This window comes from Rhinatrema bivittatum, chromosome 4 (genome assembly GCF_901001135.1).
Source record: "Rhinatrema bivittatum chromosome 4, aRhiBiv1.1, whole genome shotgun sequence".
In the NCBI taxonomy this organism is placed as follows: Eukaryota; Metazoa; Chordata; class Amphibia; order Gymnophiona; family Rhinatrematidae; genus Rhinatrema; species Rhinatrema bivittatum.
Window position 1 is genome coordinate 444051152 of NC_042618.1, and position 16058 is coordinate 444067209.

General features: G+C 44.9%; 1 protein-coding gene across 2 annotated transcripts in view; it reads left to right on the forward strand.

Moving 5' to 3' along the window:
• Positions 1-14209, forward strand: part of MRPL42 (mitochondrial ribosomal protein L42) — a 48190-nt gene extending 33981 nt beyond the window's left edge. For both annotated transcript variants that reach the window (XM_029601625.1, XM_029601626.1), the window contains one exon: positions 13254-14209. In XM_029601625.1, the coding sequence (XP_029457485.1) occupies positions 13254-13299 (46 nt within the window). In that variant the 3' untranslated portion in view covers positions 13300-14209. The remainder of the gene's footprint in view (positions 1-13253) is intronic.
• Positions 14210-16058: the final 1849 nt, after the last annotated feature.

Sequence of the window (16058 nt, forward strand, 5' to 3'; positions counted from 1 at the left end):
TTGCCCTCCATTGCCTCAGGTAAGCCCTCTGGGAATAGGGAAGTACCTACTGTACCTGAATATAGCTTGAGCTACATCCTAAAAATATTAAGTTTTTTTTTGTTTTTTTTTACACTGATATTTGTCACATGCTGAGCAATAATGTGTACATCTGGGTTCCTAGGTTTCAATGTGACATTTCATGAACTTGTATTCTGTGAGAATATTTAACTTTTTTTTTTTTTTTTTAATAAAGTTCATTGGAATGAGTGCTAACCTGACAGAGGAAAACAGATCAACATTTCATCTCTTCAGCTATTAGCTACACGCGTTTTTGGACGCACTAACCCCTGTTTTGCATATGGGGGTAATGGACGCATGTCCAATCGTGTGAGCCGTGCACTGGCCGCAGCACATGGTATTGCATCAGCCTGCTAGTGTGGCTACCGGCACTGCATGCGTCTCCCATGCTGCCTTGCCTGTGTATCTCAGGCCTGTTCCAGAGATAACTATCTGCAGGAGGATAAATGAGAGCTTAGTCATTTAGTGCCTGACTGCTGAGACTATCCAGAAAGGTGTTGGTGATTTTTAGTGATGTAACTATCTGTCTGCTTGAAACTAAAAAGTTCAGCAAGTAGTTTGATAGAGGTCTGCCTCTTTAAGACACTTACAAACAGTCTTGCTTGGCTAATCCAGTTAAACATGTGTCTTAACTAGTAACATACAGGTCGCAAAGAACAGCACATTAATTCATACTTGTTCATATCTTAGGATGTGAACTTGGATGTTTTCTTTTTGAAGGACTGATTTTAAAGTTTATCTTTTTGCCAGAATCATTAATCTTGTCTTGACAAACAATTCGAAGATGGTTTTCCATCCCATGAGACTTAATTCCAAGGTATATCTGATTGTGTTTTTAAGACCTGGAGAGGCTTCTTGACTATTTGTAGTTGGTAAGATTTGTAAACAAGACTGGAATGGTTGCTTTCTACTTCCTGCAGTTTGTACATTTTACAGAATGTAATATGAAAGGATAGATACGTGTGTGTGTATAGTGTGATGGTATGATAAAGTGGATGTGGTAGTGTGAAAAAGGGTAACATTTTAGATTAAACAGTTTTGTATTTTGTACTTTAAAAACATTAAACATCAAAAGTGGTTAAATTCATTATATATGAACAAATGTACTGTTCTTTGTGGCATGTATGCTTTTAGAGCTTTAAGAACAGGATAGTGGTTTGTGTTAACATTCATTTTAACTAGTAATATCAAGCTGCTGAACTATTACAAATGCTCTGTTGGTGTAGTTATCTTGAAGGGACAAATACAAAATGAGATGAATGACTTCTTGGAAATTAATTTTTTTTATACAGGTCTGATAAATAGTGCTGGCTTAGTCTCTCTCATGAATGACTGACTGAAGCTACTCCCCAGAAATTGATTCAGGTGATGGCCTTTGAAGGTCCGTGCAGAAGCAAAGCGACTTACTTCAGCCGGCTCTGTGGCACTGCTGTGCACTGCCTGGGTTCAATTCCTGGGCCCGGTTTTCATTTCCCCAAGTCAACTGGGGATGCTGCAGAGGCAGCGTTCACAGCCCTCGAAGTGGGGAGGGAGCCCCAGCCATTGCCCCATGGTGTCAGACTGGCTGGATCTAAGGTAAACATGTCCGGGGTCCAGAGGGGAGGCCCTGGTCTGAAGGCTCTGCCCAAGAAGCTTTGCTAACATGGCTGGACTCGTCTTTGTTTAGCAACTTGATCTGATCAAACACTATGCCTGCCTGAAGTCCCCTAGACGAGTGGGAGAGATTTAGACCATCGTTGTGGGCAGGAAGGCCAGAAATAAAGTAGAACAGCAACATCTTGGTATGTTCCTCCTGTCCAGAAGGTTTTTAATATCTTGTGCAGGGAACTGGATAAAGTCTCTTCCTAGCAAGTATCTTGAAACACCCAGCTTGTCACCTAAAAATCCTACCTTAATTACCTCAGTTAATCTCTGGATCAAATAGTTTGCATACATGTTGCAGCTGACTATTAGCAGTTTGTTTACCGGGAAATGCCCCCCCCCCCCTTAAAAAAAATAAATTTCCAAATTGGGCCTAAGAAGACTTGTAGATGGGTAGAGAGCATCATTGTGGGAATTAGCCTGAAATGCAGACGTGCACAACAGAAGAGAGAGGCAACAGTTTTATAAAGTATTTTAAACACAGACATCTTTGACATTTTGAATGATTTCTGAAGCGATTCATTAGATTTTATTGCAAGTTAAAAATGGATGCAGACTAGGAAAGCTTGGGACTGCTGCCCTTACAGGCCGATGCAATAAGGTGCGTCCAGCCGTGTGCACGGTTTTACTCGCTGCTGAGTGTGCGTTTCATGCATGTACTTGCTGATGCAGCAAGGAGACTAACACACCTAAAACGCGCGTTCTAACGAGCACGTCCCTGATAGCGCCAAAGGATGTAAATTGCATGTAAATGAAGACGTTGGCTATTACTGCCTGATGCAGGAAAGTGCGCCCAAAGGCGGGGTGCCCAGGACACATTATTTAACTCCAGCTCTGGGGGGTGGTGTAAAGTTTACTCTGTCAAGGGTTCGTAAAACAACATAAAAAAAAATTGGTCCTCTGTGTTGAAATAAATGTGTCTTCCTCCTTAGTATCATCCTGGTTATTACCAGTATTGTATAAACTTTATGACTGGAACATAGAAATCTTTCTTGCCATTGTTGTTAGTTCATTGTTCTCCAAGGACAAGCAGGATGTTAGTTCTCACACATGGATGACATCATCAGAAGGATCCCGGCACGTATGCCACTGTCCCCACAGATCCCTCTTCAGTCTTTCTTTTTCCACGAAGCCGAAGCCTTGTGGCTGTGGAGCTCACGCTTTTTTGGTGAGAAATCTCCCTCCCTTCCTGAGTCCCGTCGGGTCCCTCTGTGTGTGTTCAGATTTTTTCCCTTGGTATTGATACATTTTTTGGCTCTTTGGGGTCTGTTGCCAATGGTATCGCCTCCCGGTGGCCGCCAGTCATCAACCGCTTGCCATGCTCTTTTTGCCATGGCATCATCTGGCTTTCGCCACTGCCCCCAGTACCCTCGGACCATGTCCATCACAGACCCCCAAGAAGTCTGTGTCCTCTGCTTGGGGGCAGCACATGATGTCCATGTCTGCAATCTTTGTGCCCAGATGACCCCCAAGGGTCACTGGGCGTACCTGGACAAAATGGAGAAGCTGTTCGGTGCCAAAAAATCAGAACCCTCATTGGTATCTGGCATTTCTACTCCACAAGGAAAAGGAGTTTCAGCCTCGACAGCCCCCCCCCCCCCCCCCCCCCTCAGTATCCCTTCCACTACTGCTCCTCAATCCCAAGGTAGGGGCCTGGGGACCAACCATGGTCTATATCCTCATGGTCCAGATCAGGTTTCTCTGTCTGTCCCGGGAAAGGACAGAGGTGAACACCGGGAGAAGTCCAGAAAGCATCGACACCACCGCTCTACTTCCTCAAAGTAGTCTGACCCCAGGAAGGCTTCGACCGGTTCCATGCCTCCCCCGAAGCGGTCCCGTATGGAGGAAGTCACACCCTCTGGTCCTTTCAGACTCACAGCGGTCCTCACCAGCACCGGTGGAAGATTTGGTCGTCCGCCCCCCCCCCCCGTGATTCTGGGGGCAATCCGATTCCACTGCTACTGCCTCCTCCAGCTGTCCTGTCCTTGGCAGCCTTTGAGGAGGAGTTGGAGAGGCACGTGCGGTCGGCCGGCCCTGCAGGGCATTGAGCCTCCAGTTCCACTAGGACTACCACCACCGCAAGAGCAGACTCCTTTGGTGCTTGCACCTCTGGAGTGGCTAGACCTGCTGCTCGATGTCTTGCCAGCACTGATGCCCTGAACGCCTTCGCAGTTGAAGGGAGCATCCCTGCTGCCTCCACCGGTTCCTATTTCGGTGAGTGACTCCTCTGACAAGGAGGGTCCATCAGGGTTGACGATGCCCAAGCTGCACATGGCACCCAGGCAGCCTCTAGCACTCCTGTGGCCATCAGGACTGGTATATTAAGGGCTCTCTATGTCCCAGTGTTACCGATGCCCGGGGATCCATTGGTGCCGCTGCACCCCAGGATTCTGTCGGTGCCTCCAGTGTTGTCTTCAGTTCTGCCGATGCCCCCAAGGTCTTCTGGCTCGATGCTATGAGCTCCGATGGGGGCTCCACCTCCTGTGTTTCCAAATGTTCAGAGTGAAGGGAAAGCCCTGTATGATCCTTGGGAATGTGAGGCATCTTTTTCCTCCACGGAGGAATTGGAGGATTTACCTTCTGAACCCTCCCTGCCGGAGGAAAGAAGGAAATCCACCTGAGGATCTATCTTATGCTGGATTTGTCAAGGCCATGGCGGAGTCCGTGCCTTTCCATTAACAGAACAGGATTCTAGTCATAAGATTTTAGACATCTTGCAATTTATTGATGCTCCTAAGGAGGTGGTTGCAGTACTAGTACATGATATATTTTTAAGGAGCTGGTAGTATGGCTCTGGGAGCATCCCATCTCCATTCCTCCCGTGAACTGCAAGACAGATGCGGTTTACCTGGTCCAGCCCACCACTGTTTTTGAACGCTGACAGCTTCCACATCAATCGGTGGTGGTGAAATCGGCCCTAAAGAAGGCAGAGAGGCTCCAGACTCATGTTTTGGCCCTACTAAGCTTAGCTGCTTAGCTGCAAAAAAAGAGCTGAGACTATCCCTACAGATCACGATACATACCTCCTGTCTGGAGGTTGCCCTCTTTAGCTCAAAACAGCTCCAAATTTGTCTAATCTACCCTCCGCCCAGCATCCTAGATTCGGATCCATCTCCACTCATTGAGCTCATTGCCAAACACATCAAAAATGACACCCCAGCAGTCATCTTGGGAGACTTTAACCTTCACACTGATGCGATCCCCCTATCCTACAACTGCGAAATGCTACTATCCTCCTTCAAGGCTATGGGATTCTCACAAATCGTTAAAAGTCCCACACACAAAGTGGGGCACACACTGGACCTTATATTCATAAATTCCGGCCTTACACTATCTTCCCCGCCTCTTTGCTCCCCTATCCCATGGTCAGACCATCTAAGGATCACAGCAGATTTCTGTATCAATGACAACCCTGTGTCACCAATCACCAAAACCACAATTCATTACAGGAACTCTTGCTCCATGATAGACCTTACCTCCCATCTTTCTTCGGAACTCACTAACCTCGACCTTTCCGACGCAGAAACAGCCATCTCTACATGGCACAGCATCACAAACAAGGTGGCAGAAAAACTATGCCCCTTAAAAACTAAAGAGCTCGACCCATCCTGTTAAAACAAAAAACCATGGTTCACTCAAGAACTAAAAAACATCAAACCTAGAACTGAGAAAAAAAGAACATGCATGGCGAAAGAGACCATCTAACATTACTCTAAATGAGTACAAAACCCTCATGCACAGCTACAGAAACAACAGCCTTCGCACAAAGAGAGATTATTATGCTCACAATTTTGCCTTCGATGCCAAAGCACTATTCTCATATGTATCAGAGCTCACAAAACCCACTTCACCAGTTATCCCTGACGACCAAGCTCAATTCAGATGCTCTGAACTTGCACAATTCTTCGAAAACAAAATCCTCAAGCTAATAGCACCTCTGGCTACATGTAATATAGAACCGCCCCCTCTCTACTCTCCCCCCTTCAGCCAGCAAGTAAACCTAGAATCCTTCAAACTCACTTCCTCACTCGAAATTGAATCTATTCTCAAAAAGATGAAACCTTCCACTCATCCGATTAGATGCCATTCCATCTAAATTACTACTCACCATCCCAAACATCATTGCAAAGCCCTTAGCAGAGACCATCAACCGCTCGCTAACACAAGGACTTGTACCAGACACTCTGAAACTAGCCACTCTCAAACCTCTCCTCAAGAAACCCAACCTGAACCCTGCAGACCTGCCCAGTTTCCGCCCCATCGCTAACCTACCGTTTGTCACCAAACTTATGGAGAGAATAGTTAACAAACAGTTGTCGGAATCCTAGAAGACCACAACATTCTCACAGTGGCCCAATTTGGATTCCGCAAATCCCTCAGCACGGAATCCCTCTTAATCTCATTGATGGACAGAGTCCTCTCCGGCTTGGAGAAAAAGACCCCCTACCTCCTGGCACTTCTCGATATATCTGCAGCTTTCGACACTGTAAAGCATTCTATCCTCATCAACCGGCTCTCAGACATATGCATCTCAGGATCAGCCCTTCAGTGGTTCAGATTATTCCTTAACAATAGGACATACAAGGTCAGAATAAGCAACAAGGAATCACACCCGGTCAAGTCCACTCTTGGAGTCCCACAAGGATCCTCCCTCTCCCCAACCCTGTTTAACATTTATCTTCTCCCACTATGTCATCTGCTCTCAAGTCTAAAGATCACACACTTCATATATGCCGACGACGTCCAGATCCTGTTGCCTATCACTGAATCTATCTCCAACACCATCAATTTCTGGAACAATTGTCTACAGTCCATAAATTTCCTTCTCACTAGCCTTAACTTAGTTCTCAATACTGCAAAAACGGAACTTATGCTGATCACCCTGGATGACAACTGTCAGGCTGCCAACAATCTAATCACACCGCTAATGATCTCTCCCACCCACGTAAGAGACCTGGGCGTTACTATCGACAATAGGCTGAATCTCAAAAAATTTGTCACAAACACTACGAAAGAATGTTTTCATAAGCTACACATATTGAAAAAGCTAAAACCTCTCCTCCACTTTCAGGACTTTAGAACAGTCCTCCAAACTATTCTATTTTCAAAAATTGACTATTGCAAATCTCTGCTAATTGGCCTCCCAGCTATCACCACCAAACCAATACAAATGCTGCAGAACTCTGCTGCCAGGATCCTAACCAACTCTAGTAGAGGAGAACACATCACACCTATTCTAAAGAACCTATACTGGCTCCCTATTAAATTTAGAATCATATTCAAAGTACTAACCATAACCCACAAGACCATTCATTCCCAAACTTCGCTAAATCTAAGTGACCCACTTCATCCCCACGCATCATCGAGACCAATCAGAACCAGCTACTTAGGCACCATATATGCAGCTCCAGCCAAGTCATCGCTCAAACGTGCATTCTCGACCGCCAGCCCCTCTCACTGGAATGCCCTCCCCACAGACCTTCGGCTAGAAACTTGTAGTCGGACGTTCAAAAAGAAGCTCAAAACTTGGCTTTTCTCAAAAGCCTTCACTTAAAGGTCTCTCCCTCAGGGTCAGATTCACGCATCTCATAACCCAATATGCGTGATGTCCGACGCCGTAACCATTTAATCTTATAAGTTAATCTCATTATTTCCCCGCTAGCTGTATGTTATAATGCATTCAAGCTTTTCAAGTCTGCTGTAAATCCAAGTTTGTTGATTGTTTATTTATATTTTGTATATTTATACTTTATATTTATAATAATTTTATTTTATTTTAAGTCGTTCGCTGCTTTATAAGTTCATACGAAGTTAGCCCTGTTATTTGTACCCTCTTGTTTGATGTAATTTCCAACTTTGGTTCTATGTAAACCGACGTGATATGTACTAGTACAGGAACATCGGTATATAAAAGCCTTAAATACTAGGCCATGAGCACGGAACTCTGGATGCTCTTGGATGGCAGGTATTTGAGGGCTCAATCCTAGCAGCCAGGATTGCCTGCTATCAGCTTTATATGGGCCAGTATTTTAGAAACCTCTAGGAACAAGCCCAAGAATTAGGGGACCGCCTCCCGCATCAATTTCAGGAGGCGTTTGAGGATAGTCCAGCAAGGCCTTGACTGTGATATATGCCGAGCGGACCTCATGTATGACGTGTTTGAGACAGCCTTGAGAGTAACAGCAGCGGGCATTGGTGCTTGTCACATGACTTGGCTGTGTGCTTCCGACCACCAATCCGAAGTGCAGGACCATCTGGCTGATCTTCCCTGTTCAGGGGAAAACCTTTTCGGGGATAAAATTTAAAGAGGCGGTGGCACAACTGAAAGACTATGACAAAACCCTTCAACAGTTGTCAGCCAGCACTTTGGATACCCAGCCCTCAGCAAGAAGCCTGCCAGGCAATATTCAAGACGGCCTTTTTACTGGCCACGCAAATACTACTCATCGGCGGTTAGACCCCACGCACTCCATCCGACCCCTGGCCTCTCCTCAGAACCCTGTCATGGGATTTTGACTGGCAATCAGGGAGTGTGAGCCAGCAAACCATGCCCTGAGGCTCCACATCCCCCCCCCCCTGGCTAACAGGAAGATGGGTTCTACTCCAGGTATTATTGGACCTGAGGGCTTTAAACTGTTTTCTTGTAAGGGAAAGATTCAAGATGGTCTTGTTGGGAACTCTGATACCCCTCCTCAGGGCTGACTGGCTCTGCTCCCTCGATCTCAAAGAAGCATGCGCCCATTTCTCCCATGGACCAGAGATATTTGCGGTTCCTGGTAGAGGAAGAGCACTATCAGTATCACATGCTGCTTTTTGGCCTAGCGTCGGCACCCCGCATCTTCACAAAATGCCGGGCGGTAGTGGGAGCCTATCTCTGAAGGCAGGGAATACATGTCTTTCCTTACCTTGACAATTGGCTCATCAAGAGCGATTCCAGACAGGGGGCACTGAGTTCATTACAGTCCACCATGTGTGCCCTGGAAGATCTGATATTTCTAATCAACTACTCAAAATCCCATCTCCAGCCTTCACTGCAACCAGACTTCATCAGGGCTAGGCTGGACAGATAGTCTCCTGTTGCCCCATGTCTTGGCACACTAGTTTCAGTGCCTTTTGGGGCACATGGCATTGAAGGTTCATGTCGCCCCATTCACTCGGCTGCACATGCACAGAGTGCAGTGGATGCTATGTTCTCAATGGTGCTAAGTACTCAGGACCTTCGGACTCGTGTCCTGATCACCACTTCCCTTCGGCAGTCCTCACGTGGTGGGAATTGCTGTCCAGTCTGGAGAGGTGGATGCCCTTCTGGGTCCCTCTGCCCCAGGTCATCCTCACCACGGACATGTCTCACACAGGTTGGGGAGCCTACGTTGTGGGTCTGAACACTCAGGTTTCGTCAGTACAGGAAAGGTACTGTCCTGAGGGTGTTCAGGGAGCACAACAAGGTGATTCTGGTTCAGACTGACAATCAGATGTCAATGTGGTACTTTAACAAGCAAGGAGGGATGGGATCATACCTCCTGTGCCAGGAGGCAGTCTGGATTTGGTCCTGGGCTCTCCAGAAGGCATCTTCCTCTGAGCCGTCTATCTTCCAGGGGCGGACAACATCCTAGCTGACTCATTGAGTCGGGCCTTCCGACCCCACGAATGGTCCTTGAAACAGGAGATTGCGGACGGCATCTTCCACCTATGGGGGACCCTGGACATAGACCTGTTCGCTTCCCCAGAGAATAAGAAGGTGGACCGCTTCTGCTCCCTGGGACTGCCAGGCAGGGGATCAATGTCTGATGCCTTTTCACATCACTGGGGTGCTGTCTGCTGGACACTTATCCTCCCCTGCTGCTGATCTTGAAGACACTTTAGAAACTTCAGCAGACTGAAGCACCATGATCCTGGTTGTGCCCTTTTGGCCACACCAGATCTGGTTCCCTCTTCTACAGGAACTGGCCTCCTGCCCTCTGATCCAGCTGGGGACTGCTTCAGACCTGATCACTCAGGACTACAGCAAGCTACGCCACCCCAACCTCTGAGCCCTGGCCTTCATGACTTGGATGTTGACTGGATGACTGTGTAGGCCCTGGGCCTTTCAGAGGGAATGTCTCTGGTTCTCTTGGAGTCCAGGAAACCTTCCACAAGGAGATCATACAACCTCAAGTGGAAGAAGTTCTCGGTGTGGTGTGACTGGCATGGTCCGGACCCATTCTTGGGCTCCCCACTGAGGCTTTTGGACTACCTGTTGCACCTTTCCGAGGCCTGCTTGAAAACCACTTCAGTAAGACTTTACTTAAGTGCTATCAGGGCATATCACCAGGGTGTGGATGGTGCTTCCATTTCTGTCCATCCACTCGTAGGGTGGAACATGTGTGACTTCTTATAGCTTAAACCTCCGACATGACTCCCAGCAGTCTCTTGGGACCTCAATGTGGTCCTGACCCATCTCATGAAGGCTCCGATTGAGCCCCTGAGGTCTTGCGATCTGAAGTATCTCTCCTGAAAAGTTATCTTCTTTGTAGCGGTCACTTCAGCCCACAGGGTCAGTGAGCTTCAGGCTTTGGAATCATACCCCCTCCCCCTTATATGAAATTTTGTCATAAAGTGGTTCTGTGTATGCACCCAAAGTTCCTTCCAAAGGTGGTCACGGAGTTCCATCTCAATCAATCCATTGTCTTGCCCACCTTTTTTTCGAAACCGCATAGTCACCAGGGTGAGCATGCTCTGCATACTCTGGATTGTAAAAGGGCCCTGGAATGGACATCATGTCACTGCCTGTCCACTCAGCTTTTTGTTTCATTCAGCAAAAACAGGTTGGGAGTCACAGTATCTAAGCAGATCCTGTCCCATTGGCTAGCAACCTGTATTTCCTTCTGCTACGCCCAAGTGGGCTTGCAGCTTGAAGGTCATATTAAGGCTCATTCAGTCCAAGCAAAGTCTGTTTCGGTGGCTCACTTGTGTGCAGTGCCCATTTACGAGATCTGTAGGGCAGTGACCTGGAGTTCCCTCCATACCTTTACCTCTCATTGTCTGGACAAGGATGGATGACGAGACAGTCATTTCGGCCAGTCTGTCCTCTAACTTTTTCAGCCATGAAAACCCAACTCTTCCTACCTGGGCCCTTTCTTGGGGTGCTCCCCTTGTTCTAGCAGCTCTAGTTGTTGTGCACATTTGCACTTATACACAGCATGTGTTGGGAACAGCCTGTAGCTACATATTCACCCATATGTGAGGACTACCATCCTGCTTGTCCTTGGATAAAGCAGAGTTGCTTGCCTGTAATAGGTGTTCTCCAAGGACAGCAGGATGGTAGTCCTCACGAAACCCGCCCGCTACCCCATGGAGTTGAGTTTCTTTCGGTTTATTTTATTTTTTCACGAATTCTGTTAAGACTGAAAAGGGACCCCGCATGGTTAGCGGTATGCTCGGTGTGTCTGTCAAAGTTTCTAGAAACTTTGACAAAAGTTTTCCATGCCAGGCTTCATCTGATAACATAACATCACCCATGTGTGAGGACTAGCATCCTGCTGTCCTTGGAGAACACCTGTTAGAGGTAAGCAACTCTGCTTTTCCCTTTCAGGGAATACATGTTACAGCAAATAATTCAAATTAGGTTTAATCTAACCTGAATCTGGAAGAGAGAGACTGAATTTACTGCTTCTCTGGTTTCCCTGATCAAGTCGTGTGTGTGTGTATGTACACATGTAACTAATTTAATAAGAACTTCAAGAACCACCAGATCTTTCTGATTTAAAAATGGAAGTGCAAAACCCACAACAGCATTCAGTGGAGCACAGCCCTGCTGTTATATATTGACACCTGGAAATGTGCTGTTATCGATCATCTTCGTATATGTTAAATATATTTTTTTTGATTCTACATTCTTTTTCCATCCAAAGATTAACGTTTTTCAGCTGCTTCTTGAATTATACTTTCCGGAGTTTATGTATGACACATTGCATCTAATTTTCTTCTTTTAACTGCATTTTTTTTTTTTTTTAGTGTGATTTCCAGAAAATACTGGCCAGGCCCTTGAGCATGTTCTAATTAGCAACCTTTGGAATCAGTCGGTCAGATTTCTTAAAATAAACATCAAAAGAGAGATATGAGAGAACGGTCTGCTGTTTGCCAGATAGAAACAGATTCTCATGTTCTCCTTCATACATTTGAAAAGGGAAGGTCATAATAGCAAAATCTCCACTCCTCCCTCAAAGGTGACTTGCCCAAGACAAAATGAATTTTACTGAACCTGGCAGCTCCTATATGGTTGAAGGGTGTCTTCATTTTACCTGTCTGTCAAGGTCCATTAATTTGATTTTAGGCTGGTTTTAAAAATGTTTTAGCAAACCTGAAGGATTTCTAAATGTATAGCATGAGGAAAAGGTAACTGCAGAGTAAAGGCCTGAGTTACTAAGACTGTCTTCCTGCACTCTTTATATAGCCTGTAGGCTCCCAGTACCATGTGAGGGTGAAAGCATAATTTTCAAAATGTTTTCCATTAAAATCAGCAAACCTATAGACTTCAGCAATAGAATGTTTGTTTTTTTGTTGCAAACGCGCAATTTGAATGCCAGAAACACACATTTCTCCCTCGGTGTACCTATATTTAAAAAAAAAATTGTATTTATTTTTTTTACGCCGCTCCAGTTGCAATATAATTCGAATACTGCATCGGGTACACGGGACATGGCTGTGCGTGCGTAGGGAAAACAGATGCTCAGTTGCAGCACACATTTTCTGTGCACATTTCATTCATATGCATCGGCAGGCTGATGTAAACACCTTCTTGCAGCAGTGCTGCAAGAAGGTGTTTACATCAGCCTGCCGAAGGGACCGTGAAACTTGGTGTCCTTCAGGCTGACCCACCTTGCACACACTACAAATAAGAGTTAGAGGGAAGGAGGTGGAGGTTGTGCTGATATAAACTCTGAAGAGGAGTTTGCAGACCAATGCCTTGAATTGGTGAAGCATGTAGCAAGAAAGTCATGCATGAGGATAGGGAGAACCTTGAAGTGGAGAACAGAGAAGGAGGCGGTGTACTAAAATGTTTGCTCACCTTGGTTTTTAGCTTGTTAAAAGTGCTGTTAACATTTGTTAAATTGACTACCAGTGGCATAATTATGCATTAAAAAAAACAACCCAACCTCTTTAAGGAGGTTTAGATAATGTGTTAATCCTAATATTAATACAAACAAAAATTTAATTTTAACTTGAGAAATTTACCTCCAAACTGATTTACTTGTCATTAATATGGGGCTATTAATATGTGATAACATGCATTAACAGCCCATGTTATCACACTTTAATGCATCTGCCTCAAAGAATGAGTGGACACAAGGCAAAGCAATGAAAGCAAATGGTTGTCAGTATTTTTTTTTAATATAGCACTATCCTGTAAAATGTAGAATAAAATAATTTTGTGCATTTGTTTTCAAACACTAATGCTGCATTTTATTCCCATAAAAATGCTTTAAAATTTTTTTAAATTAAAATACAGAACCAATAGAATTTTTCAGTAGTCTAAATATTCATTTAATTCTACCTTTTTTTTTTTTTTTAAGGTATCACACACGACGCAGGAAGCTAAATCCTCCAAAAGATCGATAAGTCAACATTGGAAAAGCAGACAGCTTAATGGAGCACGTCTAAAGCCTCTTGGAGACATTTCCTTGCTCATTTTTGGCTTTCAAATGAGCAGCAATAAAATTGCGATGTACTTTGTCATGATATTCAAACTTAAAATTAAATATTTCCCTGAAGAATTTGCTCACAGCTCAATTTTCTTTTATAGCGAGACTAGAGCATATGTAGGATATTTCTCAAATACTATTGGAATAGATAGTAGTCATCATTCTGTAGATGTCCGGTAGGTGACAGTCAAAATTCTAGAGGCTGTAGTGATTCTGGAGAAAACGTAGTCCTTGCAGGCTTTGATACCCTTTATTATGGGACCAATGTAAGAATTGAATTCTTGGCCTGCCTTTCCAAATGAAGGTGACTTACAGCCCAGAAGAGCGTATTTGGTACCTGAGGAAGATAAAAGTGATTTGCCCAAGATCACAGGGAGCATTGTAAAGGGGGAGATATGAACCCTGGTTCTCAAACCCATTGCTGTAAGCACTAGGCCACACCTTCAACTACAGACACACGGGCTGATATAGTAAAGTGTGCTCCGGTGGAGCGCACTGTTAACCCATGTTTGACCGCATGTTTTTTCGACGCGCTATTTTTACCCCTTATACAGTAAGGGGTCATAGCGCGTCGAAAACGTGCGGCCAACTCCCCCGAAACGAATAGCGCCTGCAACATGCAAATGCATGTTGATGGGCCTATTAGTCATTCCCGCGCGATCCAAAGTAAAATGTGCAGCCAAGAGTCAAAAGGCAGGCACTAATTTCGGGAGGCACCAGGGAAGTGTATAGAAAAGCAGAAAAAAAACTGCTTTTCTGTACACCCTCCGACTTAATATCATAACGATATTAAGTCAGAGGCCCCAAAAGTTAAAAAAAAAAAAAAATTTTAAATCGGCCCGCGGGTTGGAAGATGGACGCTCAGTTTTGCCGGCGTCCATTTTCCGAACTCGTGGCTATCAGCGGGCTCGAACAGACGCCGAAAAAATTGAGCGTCTGCTGTCAAACCCGCTGACAGCTGCCACTTCTGTCAAAAAGGAAGTACTAAGGACGTGCTAGCATCCCTAGCACCTCCTTTTACCGCGGGGCCCTCATTTAAATATTGTTTTTACTGAATCGCGCGCCCAGGAGAGCGGGTGCTCGCTGGCTCTCCCACAAGTTTTTCTGTATCGGCCTGACAGTGCACAAGCTGCTTCATGTCTGACAAAGGGAGCTGTGTGGTCCTAACATGCACTTGCACCATCTTTGCTTTTGTGATGGTTTAGCTAGTTAGAATACCTTGCCTGTTAGACTGGCAGCAGCACATACTGTATAATGGCATCTTGTTTTGTGCACTCACATTTTTCCCTATAAAATGGTACCCACTTTCTTAGAATGGTGTGAAAACTCTGACCACAACCTGTGCACAACTCGGGTGTGGACTTAAGCCTTTGTGGTTCACCCTTGTCTTCAACTAGGGCCAAATACTTTTGTCTCTTGGTCATACCTGACCTATGGTTCTCATTTTTGGGAACAAATGCGTTATTACTAATATGTTTTAATAATTTGCAGTTAAAATAATTTAAGGTTGATTCTTATATCCTTTGTGAGCTGATCTACAGCATGGTGGTTTGAAGCTGTAAAAGCACCTCTTGTCTGAACCCTTGATCCTTTGAACAGGACTCCTGCTTTTAGCATTGCATTTTTAGGATTTGCGCTTTTCCACAGTTTTATTTTGAAACAAATTTGGGTACTTGCTCAATTTTTTCATACTGTATTTATATATTTCTTACTTAATGGGTCTTTTGATGTGGGTATTTGTGTTTGGAAGCAGGTGCCTTTGTTCTCAAACATTACAAATGTGTTTTGGCTGCTTGTATATTTTTGTGCATTTTTTTTTTTTAACATTGTAGTCATGCATGTTTACTCATTTGCTGCCTTCAGACAGTTGAATATATATCCATTTTTGAAAAGATAAAATTACAGGTGAAATTGAAACTTAAATTCCATGTGTGTATTTATCCATGAAAATCTTAATTAAATGAATTGATTTAAAATTTGAGGTTCATAATGGATGCTCCTGGTTTTATATTTTTGTGAATAAAAGATGCTTCATTAGAGTCCCCAGTAGGTGGCTCACTGATACTTTAAAAACTTGAATACAATAAAAACAATTGAAATCTGGACTTGAGAAAGAAGATTGTTTTGCATGTAGGAAGCACTCCCATGCTTAAAAGATATACTTGCTCTTCATCTGGGCAAGCCAGTCCATACCAGTGGGTTGTGCAAGCCAACCAGGAGATGGAGAATGACTCTCTGATGTCTGCTCAGGCATCAGCCAGCTAGTTTTTCTCAGTCCCAGGTGGTGGACATGCATCCTTTCTTGTGGATTTTGCCTGCCAGGACTGAACCGGCCATTTTGACCTCCTGAGGTGATAGCATTCACGGTCTCCCTCAGTTGAGAGTCTGGAAAAAAATTTTGAGGCGATAGGATGGGAGTGAGGTGAACGGTGTGGCCCTAGCCCTCCTTCTAACAGAATACTTCTGGTAGGGTAATGAGGCCTTGGGCTCAGCCCTGCTACATAGTCCTCTTCTCTGTCTGGTCCTTCTCTCTTCCCTCTGCTCCCTGCCATTCTATCTATTGCGGGTCAGTTCAGTTATTTTAGTGCGTCCAGCCGAGAAGTGTTTTTTTTCGGGAGGAGGTGGAAGCATGTTGGGTAGTGCTAATGTGATTTACTAGGCCAGTAAAGAGGCAGC